The sequence below is a fragment of the Cervus elaphus genome, chromosome 30 (assembly GCF_910594005.1).
Source record: "Cervus elaphus chromosome 30, mCerEla1.1, whole genome shotgun sequence".
NCBI classification, from domain to species: Eukaryota; Metazoa; Chordata; class Mammalia; order Artiodactyla; family Cervidae; genus Cervus; species Cervus elaphus.
This window is the reverse complement of record NC_057844.1, coordinates 21,376,102-21,393,808: the sequence shown is the minus strand read 5'-3', so window position 1 is coordinate 21,393,808 and position 17,707 is coordinate 21,376,102. Positions and strand designations below refer to the sequence as shown.

General features: G+C 46.1%; 1 protein-coding gene and 1 pseudogene across 1 annotated transcript in view; both read right to left on the bottom strand.

The window, feature by feature from the left end:
* Positions 1 to 418: 418 nt before the first annotated feature.
* FAM124A (family with sequence similarity 124 member A) overlaps positions 419 to 17,707 on the bottom strand; it is a 111,905-nt gene continuing 94,616 nt past the window's right edge. Inside the window, exon 4 of the mRNA XM_043892353.1 lies at positions 419 to 4,123. Within this exon, the coding sequence (XP_043748288.1) occupies positions 3,323 to 4,123 (801 nt within the window). The 3' untranslated portion in view covers positions 419 to 3,322. The remainder of the gene's footprint in view (positions 4,124 to 17,707) is intronic.
* Positions 16,323 to 17,082, bottom strand: LOC122686971 (annotated as a pseudogene).

The following is a 17,707-nucleotide window of genomic DNA, read 5'->3' as shown; positions in this document are numbered from 1 at the left end:
CAATGCAGGAGACCCGGGTTCAATCCCTGGGTTGGGAAGATCCCCTGGAGAAGGGAATGGCAGCCCACTCCAGTATTCTTGCCTGGAGAATTCCATGGACAGAGGAGCCTGGTCCATGGGGTCGCAGAGAATCGGACACGACTGAGCAACTAACACTACTACATTACATGTGGGAGACCACAGTGGAACCATGAGCAGCAGTGTGGGGAGCCTTATTTGGAAAAGGGGCAAGTAAGGGATGGCCTGTGAGCTAGACCGGGGCACTTATTAACATGACCCCTGGGGCAATGCTGGGGAGAGAAATGCAAGGTCGAGGAGACATGTTACCCATTAAACAACAAGAAACTACAGCTAAAATACAGATCTTCCATCGAGAATTGTCTTTTCCAGGAGAAAAATAATTTATGAGATGACCTCAGCTTTTAAAAATTGAACAAATTTATTGAGCACCTACTGTATGCCAGCCAGCATCTATCACAATAATAATCTGAAAGGGAGAGGATTCCCCAGGGAGTATCAGGAACCCTCCTGGATGAAGACAGCACTGGAGGTGGGTCAGCAAAGGGAGCTGAGCCCCAGGAGTGCCTCTGGAGCTCCTCCTCGCCAGAGAGACTGCTGTCTGCAGGGAGGGGCGCGTCTGAGTGAGGATGTGCTGGTCCTCTCTCCCTTCTCATGTTGTGGGGGCATCTTGCATTTCCTGTTATGGAAGAGGTTTGCTGACATCCTTTGCTGTCACTCAGTTCGGGAGACTGCACTGTTCTGCCGCGGGGGAGTCAGTGAGAAAGGGTGAAGGCAGACTGCATCTGAATTGGCTCTGAAGCATCCGAAGGGTGTGGGTGTGAATGTTCTGAGCTAAGGGTGCTGCTGAAGGGTGAAGCCTGGAGGAGCCATCACCTGGCTGACAGTCCACTCATGGATGCCCCGGTGACTTTACTGGCCTGAGCTTGCCTCCTGGTCCTTGGGGGCTACGTCAGCACCTGAATGGTTAGCATGTTGCTTTGCATCCTCAGCTACAGGCTGTGAGTAGCAGCAGGTAGAAAGCCAGTGACTTTCTAGGCATCATCTCTGCAGAAAGAAGCCTTGCACTGCTCTGAGCCCTGTGGTTCTATAGTCATCAGCGTGGTCCCAGGAGCGTGTTTTCTTGGTCTTGGGCATCACAGCTGCAAAGGGATGCAGACCTCCGTTCTTCATCGTTGACTGTGGCTGAGATCTCAAGTCTCAAGTCAACCTCAGTCGAACACAAGGGCTGGCCAACTATGACTCTCAGGCCAAATCTGACCCTCCACCTGTTCTTATAAAATAAATTTTCTTGGAACTCAGCCACTTCCATTCATTTACATATCCTTGGCTGCTTTCACACTATCATAACAGTTCAGTAGTTTCGACAGAGACTGTATGACTGGCAAAGACTAAAATATTTATTATTTAGCCCTTTATAAAAAGTTTGCTCACTCCTGGTGTAGAATTATAAAAGATCATAATTTTATGTACTTAAATCAGAGTACAGTACTGTCATCTGTAGTCCTGAAAGGGCTTCCCTGGTGGCTCAGTGGTAAAGAATCCACCTGCCAATGCAGAAGAGAGAAGACACAGGTTTGATCCCTGGATTGGGAAGATCCCCTGGAGGGGGCATGGCAGTCTGCTCCAGTATTCTTGCCTGGAGAATCCCATGGACAGAGGAACCTGGTGGGCTGTAGTCCATGGGGTCACACAACTTAGTGACTAAACAACAACAATCCTGGAGTGTCCGGGCTGTTTGGGGTAGGAGAGAAGTTTCTCATTACAGGGACGGCAAAGACTTTGGCTCGAGTGTGATGACTAGTGAGGGCTGCTGGGAGGATTGTGTTGAGGAGGATTCTGAAGGCCCATCTGGGCTGGTGTGGGCGCTTCCAGGGAGGTGTAAACTGGGCCATGAGTCATCCAGGCAGGAGCACCAGGGTGGGACGGGAACTCGGCAAGTCCACACTCTTCTTCTCCAAAGGTGCACGGCAACCAGGGACAGCTTGGTGTGGCTCCCGATGCCAGCACTTGGCACTGCTGAGGGTGGGATTGTAAACATTCCCTTGCTGGAGTGGGAGAGACGTGAGATTTGAATACCATTCACGCTGCGACAGAGGCAGGCGACCACAGGCAAGACCAAGGTCAGGTCAGAGCTCCAGCTTTAACTCAGGCTCCTCTGCACATGGGCAGCAGTGTTGGTTCAGGACGGCATCTTGTGTAAAGCTTCCCACTTGGAGAACAGGGGAGGGCATTTATTACTCAGTGCCTGATGAAAACGCCAGTTAAAATTGTTACAAATTGTTTAAAAATGAAAAAATGACAATGCCTGTTTACTGGAGAAAGCAGTATAAAAAGTGGCCCATTTACATATATCTGTCTAGATAGCCCTTAAATTGTGGATTTAAACATGGAAGCATCTTACGAATACCTACCCACTAAGTCTAATATCCTACTATCCCGTAACCCCCATGAAGGATTTTTCCTCAGTGGTCCAAATAAATCCAGGTAGTGGTCTTCTGTAGACTCCGACTTGTTAGAGTGTATGTGTTTGAAAAGTGCATTCAAATCTAGTTCTTGGAGCTCAGATCGTATTTTAAATGCACCAAGAGTCTGTTATTTGGGCTCAATCTGTATAAAGCTTATTAGCCACTTTTGCGTAAATGCTGATTTTTGGATGGTGCGTGGCATCACTGTAGTGATATGAGTGCTGAAGTGAGGTCTTACTGTAGTCTGATATATATCTACTGTTTTACTAAGGTGACTCTTTTCACTGCAGCAGTTCCTAGAAATCCTCAGGGCCACTGCTCCCTGGTAGGGTAAACGGAAACGGAGAATCCACTAAGTGGACATCACAAGCACTGACCTCTCCTCCAAGTTGCTTGCTATCTTTCTCACATTGAGCATTTTGGCTTTAGTTGTTTTTCCTTCATGTCATGAAAAATTGTGCAATCAGCTCCAGCTGACTAGGTTTTCTTTTCAAATAATTATAGGAAGCATTTAAATTATGTAAGTGCATTAAACCATATCCCAAATGGAATTGAGTATTTAAAAAATATATTTTATGACCTAAAAGTTCGTTGAGAATTTATTTGCATAAAAATCCCAGTATCTTTATTGACTCTTAAAATGCCACTGAGCGTCTAGAAATACACCTCACGGGTGAGAAAGGCTGGCCTGCAAGGGTGTTAGTGATCCATGAGACAGATCATCAGACTCCAGACGGGCCTGGGGGAGCTGGGCTGAGAACACGATGGCACCAGACCCCAGGAGGGCAAGGTGGGACCTGAGCCTGTGGCTCTGAAAGACACGAGTGGGGGGGTGCTCAGATGTAGAATTCCTCCGTGTCATTGTCCCCGCATCCGGCCAGCACCAAGGGTGCTGGGACGTCTCTGCCAGTCTGCCGGGCCTGGGTGGCATCGGAAGGGAGTTCTGGGGGTGACTCTGTGAGCGAGGAGGTGTCCGAAGCAGGGGGAGCAGCGACGGCTGTTGCCGAGGAGCCCGAAGGCCCTTTGAAGAGAGGGAGGGTGGCCCAGGGGGCCCCCGCGGTCTCGCCGCCCCCAGTGGGCAGGGGTCCTTCTCTGAAGCCCCTGCGCTCTGACCAGAGGCCGCTGCCTCGTTCCGGGGGGCGCGGCGCTTCCTCGGGACTGCAGAACCTGCTGGGTGCCGAGTAGGCAGAGACCACGGACAGGTCGGAGGAGGAGAGCCGCAGCCCGGTGTCCACGTCCGTCTCCTGGGCCCCCTCCAGGTCATCGATGGAGAGGAGGTGGCTATGCCCCCGCTCCGGCGCCCTCTGCCCCCCGCCGCCGGAGCTTGCAGACCGCTGCGCTTCCGCCGCGGAGGCCGGGGAGGGGTCTCCGGTGGGCAGACAAAACAAGGACTTGCTTCGCTGGAAAGACCAGGGGAGGCATGGAGGGCAGGTGGCTCGTCCGGCAACTTCCTGCGGGTGCCTGGTAGACGGACCTGCCTGGCCGAGCCCCGGGTGTGATGTGTCCAGTGGCGGCTGCGGGCGGCCTGGGGTCCGGCTCTGCGCGGTGGCGCGCGGGGAAGACGTGGAGCCAGGTTTCTGCTCTGAGGCCTGGTGAGCCCTGCCGGGTTTAGGGCGCTTCCTGTGCCCCTTCTGTGCCTGCAGGGGCAAGAGGGGACACCGTTATCAGTGTTGGCCTGGGGGTCCACCTGGCAACGGGGATTCATTGTTAAACAGAACAAGAAACGCACTTTCTGATGGTTGGAAACTTCCAGAACTGTCTCGGCAATAAAGCAACGCCAGAAATGTCACTGGGGCTTCCCAGTGCCCTGGTGGTAAAGAACCCGTCTGCCAGTGCAGGAGACATAAGAGACAGGGGTTCGATCCCTGCATGGGGAAGATCCCCTGGAAGAGGAAATGGCAGCCCACTCCAGTATTATTGCCTGGAGAATCCCATGGACAGAGGAGCCTGGTGGGGCCCAGTCTGTGGGGTCACAAAGAGTCGGACACGTCTGAGCACATACACATACATACAGAAATTTCATTCTCCAAATTCTGAAATGAAGACAGAGATTGCAGAGCTTGGGGGAAGACAGATGGGATTTCTTAGTCTGAGCAGATGTCCCCGAACCCAGGAGGAGAGGCAGTCCCTTGTCAGGACAGGGAATAGGACCTCTTCCAGCGCACACACAAGGATACTCCATGGATTAGCGACAAGCCTGAGGCCTGGCTGAGCGGGACAGAGGACACTGGGATTACCATTCCATGTACAGAGGATGCTCGAAGGGTCTGCTCCCCTCTGGCCGAAGCCCCAGCATTTGGACATGCTCCCAACCAACGACAGGGTGGAAACGTCAGGATGGGGCTTGATCCTAGTGCATGTGTGACCATCGGGACACATCCCAGGGGCGGCCCTTGGTTCAGGGCGGTAAACCTTCGTTGAGTGAGGGGCTATCAGGAAATCTGCATGTATTGACTTGCTTTAGGAAACACTGACTCCTCTGGGTCCCCTTTCAGAAACTGTAAGGGGAAGGGAACAGCTGACTACTGACCAATCCCGTGGATGCCGCCTAGGGGCAAAGGCAAGCCCCCAGGGGTCAGTCAGTTTCATCCTTGAGCAGCTCAGCCTTGACCTCCTGTTCTCTCCCCCACCTTCCCTGCAGCTCTGCAGGAGTTTCTGTTGCACAGAATTAATTGGGAACCTCTCTTCCAATGGATGTTCCCACCTGGGGCTGCTGCTCTCAGGCTCCCCCCACCCAGGTCTGCTCCCCAGGCCTCCGGGCCAAACTTACTATGCAAAATTTCAGTGAAATAATGGATGTGGGGACAGTGATTCTGGTTCTGTCTAGTACAGGATCATTTCATTTATTGTTCAGTTGCTCTTTTGTGTCTGACTCTTTGAAACCCCATGGACTACAGCAGGTCAGGCTCCCCTGCCCTTCACCATCTCCTGGAGCTTGCTCAAAATCATGTCCATCAAGTCGGTGATGCCATCCAACCATCTCGTCCTCTGTCACCCCCCTCTCCTCCTGCCCTCAATAAATTTCATTTATGAATTTCCAAATAAAGAATTTTTTTTTTTAAACACTCAAGTACAGTTTACTCCAAGGGATATTTCCCAGCTCTCTGCAAGATTCTGAGACCCTGGCCCTACCCTGGACAGCACACACCCCCGTCCCCCTGTTACACAGGAACCTGGTCTTCCCACAGCCACTTGGGAAGTTTGGTTCAACGTCCTGTACACCTGTTTGTACCTATTACAGGTAAAGGAGGGGAAACTAGAGTGAGGAGGACTGTTTTCAACCACAGGAAGTACATTTCATTGAAAGGACAGGAGACAAAGAGAACTCAGACAGGAGCCTGTGATGACAGGCACAGTGGTAGGGTGGAGGGGAGAGGCCGTGCCTGTCCGTGGGGCGGAGGAGTGTCTGTGGAGGCGGGCGTGGACGTGGGCAGCTGTCGTGCTAGTGGGAGGCACAGGTAGAGAGGAGGCTGGGCGGGAGAGAGAGGCCAAGACAGACAGAGGCTGACACTTGGCAGGTAAGCGAGGGAGCTGTGAAGGGCAGAGAGCCAGCAGTCTGAATGATTAGAGACCCGGTGCATGGAAGGTAGTGCTGTGGGTCAGCCTGGGGCTGGAGTCTAATAGTGGTCAAGGAGACCCTGACCACCTGGGTAAGAAATCCACAATCTTATCCTTTTGCTGGGGTCATATTCAGTCTTGATTATGTTTTTTTTCCCCCCCATAGGATCGTTCCTTTCATTCATGAGATCTTTGCTTAACTTCAGATATTTCTTAATCCTATAAATAGACTTATTGACTCTTTTTTTTTCCCCCAATCAATATTAAATGAGGGTCTTTCCTGCAGAGCTTCTCATCTAGACTGCTTAAACTTTGACTGGGTTATTAAAGGTGTGCCGACATATGGGTCTCTTTCAGTGGCAGCCTCTTGCCATGTAAATATTATCATTTTTTATGTGCTCTGATTTGGAAAAGGTCTGGAGGACCAGGCAGAGATAATTTTGAATAAGACAAGATATTGAACCCCCACAAGTAACAATGCAACATTGAAATGTATTGAAGTAAGGCACGATGATAAGTTCAGTTCAGTGGCTCAGTTGTGTCTGACTCTCTGCAACACCATGGACTGCAGCACGTCAGGCCTCCCTGTCCATCACCAGCTCCTGGAGTTTACTCAAACTCATGTCCTTCGAGTCAGTGATGCCATCCAACCATCTCATCCTCTGTTGTCCCCTTCTCCTCCTGCCCTCAATCTTTCCCAGCATCAGGGTCTTTTCACATGATTCAATTCTTCACATCAGGTGGCCAACGTATTGGAGTTTCAGCTTCAGCATCAGTCCTTCCAATGAATATTCAGGACTGATCTCCTTTAGGATGGACTGATTGGATCTCCTTGCAGTCCAAGAGACTCTCAAGAGTCTTCTCCAACACCACAGTTCAAAAGCATCAATTCTTCGGTGCTCAGCTTTCTTTATAGTCCAACTCTCACATCCATACATGACCACTGGAAAAACCATAGCTTTGTCTAGATGGATCTTTGTTGGTAAAGTAATGTCTCTGCTTTTTAATATGCTGTCTAGGTTGGTCATAGCTTTTCTTCCAAGGAGCAAGTGAGTTTTAATTTCATGGCTGCAATCACCATCTGCAGTGATTTTGGAGCCCAAGAAAATAAAATCTTTCATTGTTTCCGCTGTTTCCCCATCTATGTGCCATGAAGTGATGGGACTCGATGTCATGATCTTAGTTTTCTGAATGTTGAGTTTTAAGCCAACTTTTTCACTCTCCTCTTTCACTTTCATCAAGAGGCTCTCTAGTTCTTCTTCACTTTCTGCCATAAGGGTGGTGTCATCTGCATATCTGAGGTTATCGACATTTCTCCCAGCAATCTTGATTCCAGATTGTGCTTCATCCAGCCTGGTATTTTGCATGATGATAAAGAGTGGCAATGTGTGAGCTCTATTGGAATGCAAAGGAGGGGGGGTTGATTTTATAGAGGGGTGAGGCAGCATGGGGAGAGGGTAGAAAAAGCTTGCCTTAAGAAGTCACGCTTGGACAAAACCTTGGAAAGTGGAGGAGGGTTTTGCCAACTGGAAGGCAGCGGGCATGGCATGGAAGGGCACATAGGCACAGAAGCAGCCTGCGCGGAGGCTGGCTCACTGAAGCAGAGGTGAGCCCTGAGGACTGAGAGGAGCCTCGCCAGGGGATGCGTATATATATCCTTTTTCAGGTTCTTTTCCATTTTTGTTATTATAAGATAACTGAATATAATTCACCATGCTATACAGTAAACCTTTGTTATTTTATGGGGCTTCCCTGATGGCTCAGATGGTAAAGAATCTGCCTGCAATGCAGGAGACCCAGGTTTGATCCCTGGGTCAGGAGGATCCCCTGGAGAAGGAAATGGCAACCCACTCAAGTATTCTTGCCTGGAGAATTCCATGGACAGAGGATCTGGTGGGCTAAAGTCCATGGGTCACAAAGAGTTGGACATGACTGAGCGACTAACACTTTGTTATTTTATAGATGATAGGGTGCATCTGCTAGTCCCAGACTCCTAATTTATCCCTCTGTCATGCCTTCCCCTTTGATAACTGTTAAGTTTGTTTTCTATGTCAAGGAGTCTGTTTCTGTTTTATAAATAAGTTCATTTTTATATCATATTTTAGATTCCACATATAAGTGATATCATACAATAGTTCTCTTTCTCCGACTTACTTCACTTAGTATGATAATCTCTAGGTCAATACATGTTGCTGCAAATGGCATTATTTAAAAATTTCTTTTTTTGTGACTGATATTCCATTGTATGTATGTACCACATGTTCTTTATCCATTCATCTGTTGATGGACATTTACGTTGCTTCCATGACTTGGCTATTGTAAATAGTGCAGCAGTGAACACTGGGATAAATGTATCTTTTTGAATTAGAGTTTTCATCTTTTCCACATATAAGATTGCCCAGGAGAAAGATCGAGGGATCATAGGTAAGTTGATTTTTATTTTTGTAAGGAACCTCCATAATGTTTTCCATAGTAGCTGTACCAACTTACATTCCCACCAACATTGTAGGAGGGTTCCTTTTCCTCCATGCCCTCTCTAGCATTTGTTATTTGTAGACTTTTTGTTGATGGCTGTTCTGACTGGTGTGAGGTGATACCTCATTATAGTTTTGACTTGCATTTCTCTAATAACTAGCAATGTCGAGCATCTTTTCATGTGCTTTTTGGCCATCTGTATGTTGTCTTTGGAGAAATGTCTATGTACGTCTTTTGCCCATTTTTGATTGGATTGGTTTTGTAAACAATTTTATTTATTTATTTTTGGCTGTGCTGGGTCTTGCTGCATGGGTTTTTTTCTCTAGTTGCGGAGACCAGAGGCTACTCTCTAATTGCAGTGCCCAAGGTTCTTATTGGGGTGGCTTCTCTTGTGGATCATGGGCTTCCGTGGCTGCGGCTCCTGGGCTCTAGAACACAGGGTCAGTAGTTGTGGCACATGGGTTTAGTTGCGCCGTGGCATGTGGGATCTTCCCAGATCAGGGATTGAACTCGTGTCTCCTGCATTGGCAGGCAGATTCTTTTCCATGGAGCCACCAGGGAAGGCTTTGATTGTTTTTTATTTTTTTTATATTGAACTGTATGAGCTGTTTGTATATTTTGGAAATTAAGCACTTGTCGGTCACATTGTTTGCAAATATTTTCTCCCACTCTATAGGTTGTGTTTTCGTTTTGTTTATAGTTTCCTTTGCTCTGCAAAATCTTGTAAGTTTGATTAGGTCCTGTTTGTTTATCTTTATTTCTTCTGCCTTGGGAGACTGGCCTAAGAAAATATCACTTTGATTTATGGTAGAGAATGTTTTGCCTATGTTCTCTTCTAGGAGTTTTATGGTGTCATGTCTTATATTTATTGATAAGTCTTTAAGCCATTTTGGGGTTTCCCTGGTAGCTCAGTTGGTAAAGAATCCGCCTGCAATGCAGGAGACCCCAGTTTGATTCCTGGGTTGGAAAGATCCCCTGGAGAAGGGGTAGGCCACCCACTCCAGTATTCTTTGGCTTCCCTGGTGGCTCAGCTGGTCAACAATCTGCCTGCAGTGCGGGAGACCTGGGTTTGATCCCTGGGTTGGGAAGATCCCCTGGAGAAGGGAAAAACTACCCACTCCAGTATTCTGGCCCGGAGAATTCCATGGACTGTAGAGTCCATGGGGTTGCAAAGAGTGGGACACGACTGAGCGACTTTCACTTTAAGCCATTTTGAATTTGGGTTTTCTTTTTTTTTTTTGTATGATGTGAGTGAGTGTCCAAACTTCACTGGTTTACAAGCAACTGTCTAGCTTTCCCAGTACCACTTTCCTCCATTGTATATTCTTGCCTCCTATGTCGAAGATTAATTGACTCTAGGTGTGTGGGTTTAATCTGGGCTTTCTATTCTATTCCATCGATTATATATCTGTTTTTGTGCCAGTCCCGCGGTGTTTTGATTATTGTAGCTTTGTAGTATTGTCTGAAATCTGGGAGGGTTACTGAGCCTCTTCATCCTCAGTCTCTAATTCTGTGAGTGTGTTGGGGGGACAGGGTGTGTTTGAACCCATGAGCTGCTGGTTCTCTTCCTGCCCATCAGGCTCTGTATTGAAATTCTTAAGCTGTTCTGCTGAGGATGGCCTAGGGAGCTGAAGGTCAAGAGCAACAATTGTAGAGATTTCTGATGGTCCACATTACAGATTTTTAAAGAATACAATGCAAAACACTTTTAGTACAGGTTGTAAGGTATGGTTCTCCTAAAGATCACACTCCCCTAGACCATTCTATGTGTGTTTTTTCAAAAATAATTTTATTTATTTTTGGCCATGCTGGGTCTTCATTGCTGCATGGGCTTTTCTGTAGTTGTGGTGAGCAGGGGGCTGCGCCTCTAGTTGGGCTGAGTGGGCTTCTCATCGTGGTGGCTTCTCTCGCGGAGCACGGTCTGTAGGGCGCACAGGGGCTCGGCAGTGTAGCCCCCCTGGACTCTAGAGCACAGGCGCAATAGTTGCAGCGCAGGGGCTTCGCTGCTCCACAGCATGCAGGGTCTTCCCAGATCAGGGATCAAACCCGTGGCCCCTCTGCCCTGGCAGGAGGATTCTTCATCACTGAGCCACCGGGGATGCCCTCTATGTGCATTTTCTGTGCACGGGGACCTTGCTGAATTCGGTGAGGAAGGTGCTGAGCCGAGCTGGTTCCTCCTGGGGGTGTGATCCACTCCGCAGGGCTTGCTGCTCTGCGCTCAGCATCCCCGGGACCCCCAGCCCAGCCATTCTCTATGCTGGGCTGCTCTGGTTAGTGACCCATTTCTCTGCAATGCTCTGTGCCTCACGCGGGAGAGCCTGCTCAGCACACGCCCTACCCCAGTACCCGGCACGTAACAGGAGCTTAAGCGTGAGGGGAGAGTCCCAGCCTGGGGAGCGGGTAAGGAATGGCCCCCGAAGGCCCACTTGTATCAGAGGTGTCACAGCTGAGTAGCTGTTGAAGAGAGAAACCGATTTTCTCAATCATTTGAGTTTGGCTAAATAAGAGTGAAAATAAGTCGTGAGGTTCTTTAGACAAGGAAGTCCTCAGATATGGAGGCTGCTTTCAATGGAGAGACAGTGTTTATTAAGATGTTGAGGGATTTTCCTGGCTGTCCAGTGGTTAAAACTCCATGTTTCCAATGCAGGAGACAATGGGTTCAATCTCTGGTTGGGGAACTAAGGTTCCCACATGCTGTGTGGTGAGGCCAAAAATTTTCTTAAAAAATAAAAGTAAGGTTATTTATTTTAAAAAAGACATCTATCTTATTTTCCCCAAGGGCTGATTCCTCTAATAAGTACGTACTACCCTGTAACTTGCATCTTCAGGGTCTTATTCAAGGGGCATGTTCTGGGTGAGGCTGTCTGCAATCTAAATTTGCCTGAAAAAAGGAAGCCTCTGCGAACATTGCTATATGAGAAGCAAAAGGCCAAGGTTCCCATGTGAGGAACTGCTTGGGGACGTCTGAACTCTCCACTACCAGAGACAGAGTGGGGTTAAATTTGACTTTAAGTCAGGAGCAGCTGGCAGAGGGTGAAAGCTCGATGGGTTTTGCAGAGGTTTTCGTCACTGTGCTTATTGAATGGAAACCTGTGTGTGCTCTTATTTTCCCTGCATCAGGAAGGCTGGAGTCCAGATCAACCCTGATTTCTGCCTTGAGGAGAGGTGGCATCCAGTGTTTTCCACTGGAGGGGTGCTCACGTGCACCGTGGAGATGCCTGCTGGGTGGGTGGGATTCCAGTTGGCTGGGGGCCTGCAGGACCCTGGGGTGGGGAGCTGCAGGAGGGTGGCTGCAGGGCTCCCACCCCCCGGCTGGGTCCAGGAGATGTGGTGGTTTCCTCCAGCTCCGCCTGGGGGCAGAGACGGCAGCATCTAAGAGCAGGGTCTTGTCTGTCTAATGATAACTCACTCGTGCAAAGGATGCCTTTCTTTCTGTGTCCCTCCCCTGGCAAGGACTCTATTTCCGGCCGCTCTTGTCTGCCTGTCTGACTTGACCAGAAGCACTAGGAGCTGAGAATGAAGCATCACAGATGCTTCAAGAAGCTCTTCCCCAGTGGAATTTTCTTTCTATTTTAACTTATTTTCTTATTGAAGGATAATTGCTTTACAGAATTTTGCTGTTTTCTGTCAAACCTCAACATGAATCAGCCATAGGTATACATATATTCCCTCCTTTTTGAACCTCCCTCCCATCTCCCTCCCCACCCCTCCAGGTTGATCCAGAGCCCCTGTTTGAGCTTCCTGAGCCATTCAGCAGATTCCTGTTGGCTGTCTATTTTACATATGGTAATGTAAGTTTCCATGTTACTCTTTCCACACATCTCGCCCTCTCCCCCCACTCCCCCCATGTCCATAAGTCTGTTCTCTATGTCCCTTTCTCCCAGTGGACTTTCTCAAGGTGAAAGGAAACCCTGTGCCTTCTGTCCAGGGAAGCTTCCCCACTCCCCCGCACTCCCCAGCCCCCAGCTTTCAGCTCTGAGGGCTGCCCTCTGGAGCTTCTCCAAGAGACTGTAGAACGGTCCCTGCAGAATAGTTTCCTTTGCTTTTCTTTGAGGCAGTGCAGGCTCGCTGACTCACTGGGATCCAGCATTTCCCTCTTTGCTATTTATGGAACTTTCTCTAAGGTACTCAGTAGCATTACATCAATGACTGCCTGAGGCAACCAGCCAGGGAGATCTCTTGTGTCCCTGAAATCACCAAAAAGCTGACATGCGCTAAGTGACCCACGAGCTTTGCGTGGAACCTGGGCAGTTTGCAATGCAAGAAGTGTAAAGAGGTCTTCTTCAAGGGATCTTGTGTCAATAGACCCAAGGACAGAATCCCTAGGAAGGGTGATTCTGCCCCTGACCCAGTAAGCTTGGGTGGTGTCTCACGGATCCATCACAGTCAGGAAATTCTTTCTCACCCTCAAACCATCTCGTTCTGAGAAAGGTCCTTTCCTCTTGTTCTGTCCCTGCCAGGAGCACAATCAGTGTGGCACTGTCTGTTATGTAATAAGCCAAAGACCTTTTAACCTAGGGACTAATGAAAATTAGGGGCAGTCTCAAAAATATTGGGCAGTGGGTTCACATGAGAAATCAGATTTTGGATCTAAATAAAAACATCATATTTTGCTTCTCCTTTCACTGTCCTCTGGGTAGTGTTCATATATCCACTAAGAGTACTACTCCTGGAAAAGGCTATGTTGTCTTTAAAAATTATTTTAAATTTGATTAAAATTTTTATTGAAATTGACATATAACATATTAGTCTCAGGTGTGCAACGTATTGATTCATTATTTGTGTATGTTGTGAAATGATCACAGTAAGTCTAGTTAATCCACTACCACACACATTTGTTTTTTTCTCATAATGATAACTTTAAATCTACTTTTCTAGCAAGTTTCAATATACAATGCAGTATTGTTAACTAGTCACCAAACTGTACATTCCATCACCAGACTTACTAATTCTATAATTGGAAGTTTGTACCTTTTGGTCACCTACCTGTAACAACTACCAATCTGTATTTATGAGTTAAATACTCTGTATTTATGAGTTAGGTGTTTTTTTTTTAATTCCACATATAAGTGAGATCATATGGTATTTGTCTTCTCTGATTTATTTTGCTTAATGCCCTCAAGGTACATCCGTATTGTTACAAATAAACAGGATTTCATTCATTTTTTTTAATGACTGAATAATATTCTACTCTGTGTATGTATATATATGTGTACACACACACACACATTTTCTCCATTCATCCACTGATGGACACTCAGGCTGCTTCCATGGGTAGACTACTGTAAATAATGCTGTTGTCAATGTGTGTGTGCATGTGCTCAGTCGCATCCGACTCTTTGAGACCCACCAGGTTCTTCTGTCCATAGAATTTTCCAGGCAAGAATACTGCAGTGGGTTGCCATTTCCTACTTCAGGGCATCTTCTTGACCCAGGGATCGAACCCATGTCTCGTGTGTCTCCCACACTGACAGACGGATTCTTTACCACTGTGCCACCTGGAATACAAATACCTTTTTTTTTTTTAAGATTTTTTTTTTAATGTGGACTATTTTTACAGTCTTTATTGAATGTGTTACAATATTGTTTCTGTTTTACATTTTGGTTTTTTGGCCAGGAGACATGTGTGATCTTAGCTACCCACCTAATCAGGGATTGAACCCACACCTCCTGCATTGGTAGGTGAAGTCTTAACCATTAGTCTGCCAGTGTGTGTGTGCTCAGGAAAGTCCCCAAATATCTTTTCAAGTTAGTGTTTTCATTCCATTCAGATAAACACACAGAATTAAAACTGCTGGATCACAGGGTAGTTCTATTTGTATTTTCAGAGGAGCCTCCATACCATTTTCCATAGTGGCTACATCAATTTACGTTCCCACCAACAGCGAATGGGTTTCCCTGGTGGCTCAGATGGTAAAGAATCCACCTACAATGCGGGAGACCTGGATTTAATTTCTGGGTTGTGAAAATCCCTTGGAGGAGAGCATGGCAACCCACTCCAGTATCCTTGCCTGGAGAATCCCACGGACGGGGAGCCTGGCGGGCTACAGTCCACAGGGTCACAGAGTCTGACCGATATCTTGCCTGGAGAATCCCCCGGACGGGGAGCCTGGCGGGCTGCAGTCCCCGGGGTCGCGCAGAGTCGGGCACGACTGAGTGACGGCACAGCTACAGCAGTGCGGGAGGACCCCCTTTCTCCACATTCTCAACACTTCGCATTTCCTGTTTGCTAACAGCCATTCCAGTGGTTAGGAGGCGGTATCACTTTGTGGTTTAGGTTTGCATTTCCCTGATTATTGGTGATGTTGAATATCCTTTCATACCTGTTGGCTATCTGTATGTATTCCGTGGAAAAACATCTCTTCGGACTCTCAGCCCAATTTTTAATTGAACTGTTTGCTTTTTTACTTTGAGTTGTATGAATTCTTCATATTTTTTAAAGATATTAACCCCTTATCAGATATATGATTTGCAAATATTTTCTTCCATTTGGAAAGTGACCTTTTCATTTTGTTGATGGTTCCTATACAGAAGATTTTTAGCTTGATGTAACCCCATTTGTTTATTTTTTGCTTTTGTTGCCTTTCTTTTTGGCGTCAAATCCAAATTATCATCACCAAGATCAATCTGAAGGCGCTTACTGCCTATGTTTACTTCTAGGAGTTTTATGGTTTCAGGTCTTAGGTTCAATTCTTATATCCATTTTGAGTTCATTTTTGTGTATGGTGTAAGATAGTGGTCCAGTTAAATTAGTTTGCAAGTGGCTGTCCAATTTCCCCAGAATCTTTTATTGAAGAGACTGTCCTTTCCCCGTTGTATATGATTGGATCCTTTGTCATGAATTAATTGACCATATATGCATGGGTTTATTTCTGGGAACTCTAGGCTACTCCATTGATCGATATGTCTGTTTTTATGCCAATATCATGCTGTTTCAATTTGTGTAGTTTTGTAGTAATAGTTTGAAATCAGGAGGCATGATGTCTCCAGCTTTGTTCTTATTTATCAAGATTGCCTTGGCTATTCGAGGTCTTTCATGGTGCCATACAAATTTTAGGATTGTTTATTCTGTTTCTGTGAAAAATACCATTGAGATTTTGATAGGATTACATTGACTCTGTGGATTGCTTTGGGTAGTATGGACCTTTTTTTTTTTTTTTAACAATATTGATTCTTCCAATTTATGAGCATGCAATATACAGTATCTTTCCACTCATTTGTGTCTTTAATTTCCTTCATCAATATCTTATAGTTTCCTATTTTTTCTTTAATTTTTATTTTATACTGAAGTAGAGTTGATTTACAATGTTGTGTTAGTTTAAGATGTACAGCAAAGTGATTCAGTTATACATATATTCATTCTTTTTCAGATTCTGTTCCCACATAGGTTATTACAGAATATTAAGTAGAGTTCTCTGTGCTATACAGTAGGTCCTTGCTGGTTATGTTTTATAGTAATATATAGTAGTGTGTATATGTTAATCCCAAACTCCTATTTTATTCTTCCTCCCAACGTCCTCCTCTCAACCCTCCCCCTGGCAACCATGAGGCTGCTTTCAAAGTCTGTGCCTCTGTTTCTGTTTTATAGTTTCATTTGTATCTTTTTGTTTTTTAGATTCCATATATAAGTGTTATCATATGATATTTGTCTTTCTCTGACTTCATTTAGTATGATGCTGCACATGGAATTATGTCATTTTTTTCTTATGGCTGAATAATATTCCATTGTATGTATGTACCATAACTTTTTTTTCCAATTGCTTATTAACTGACCATATTACAAAAATGATCCTGGTAGATATCTTAGTTCATCCTTCTAATAAGCCTGTTGCTCTGGTCTTCCCTGTTGCCAGCATCTCCACCTTCTATAAAATGGATGGTCTTTTTCTTCATTCCACTTTGTGGAGAAGACAATTTAAAGGGCCACAGGAAGTTGTTTGCGTCTTTGAAACGCAAACAGTATAGACTTTCCAACAGTATAGATCTCATGAATCTGATCCTCCATGCAGATGATGCCATATTTCCCAAGAGATCAAGCAATCAATGCGTTATCTCTCAGGGCAATTCGCTTCTTGTTGATTTTGCCATAACCACGCTTGTAGATCAGTTCATTTACGGACTTCAGATTTGGGTACCCCCATGCAATGTGTGGCTCCACAATTCTCAGCATGTTAATTGAAGCCTTGTTGAGCTTCACAACGGTGCCACTGAAGATCTGCTGGAGGTGAAGGAGCCGTAGCACCTTTAGAACCTCCGGGCTCACACCTTTGATACCTCTGATCCTGATGACAAACGCCAGTTTGGGTTCTGCAGGTACATAAAAGTTGCCGGCTTTTCGTGCCATCCCAGCCATTTGAATTTCAGTTCTGGACACCTGCCTGTGTTCCTTGTGGTGATGCTTAGCTTTTTCATAGATAAGCTTCCTCCCTGCCTTTCAAAGCATCTTTCAGGCAAACTTCTTTCTCAGGCACTTGATCTTAAGCTCTGCAAAATTCTTTCACTTTTTCTTAAGGCTTTCTGGCATAGCAGGAACCTTCTTTTTCTTCTCTTTGGCACCCTTCATGGTTCCAGCCAGGGAAGAGGATACCATAACTTCTTTATTCATCTGTTGATGGACATTTAGGTTGCTTCCATGTCTTGGATATTGTAAATAGTGCTGCAATGAACATTAGGGTGTATGTATCTTTTTGAACTATGGTATTCTCTGGGTATATGCTCAAGAGTGGGTTTGCTGGATCAAACGGTAGTCCTATTTCAGTTTTTTTTTAAGGAAACTCCATACTGTTCTATAATGATTGGACCAACTGATTAATACATACTCACCAACAACGTAGAAGGGTTTCCTTTTCTCCCCACTTTCTCCAGCGTTTATTGTTTGCAGACATTTTGATGATGGCTATTCTGACCAGTGTCAAGTGATACCTCAGTGTAGTTTTGATTTGCATTTCTCTGAAAATTAGTGATATTGAGCATCTTTTCATGTGCTTTTTGGCCATCTGTATGTCTTCTTTGGAGAAATGTCTATTTAGACCTTCTGCCCATTGTTTTGTTTTTTGATATTGAGTTGCATGTGCTCCCTCTATATTGTGAAGACTAATCTCTTGTTGGTTGCTCATTAGCAGATATTTTTTCCCATTCTGAGGGTTGTCTTTTCATTTTGTTTATGGTTTCCTTTTCTGTGCAAGGTT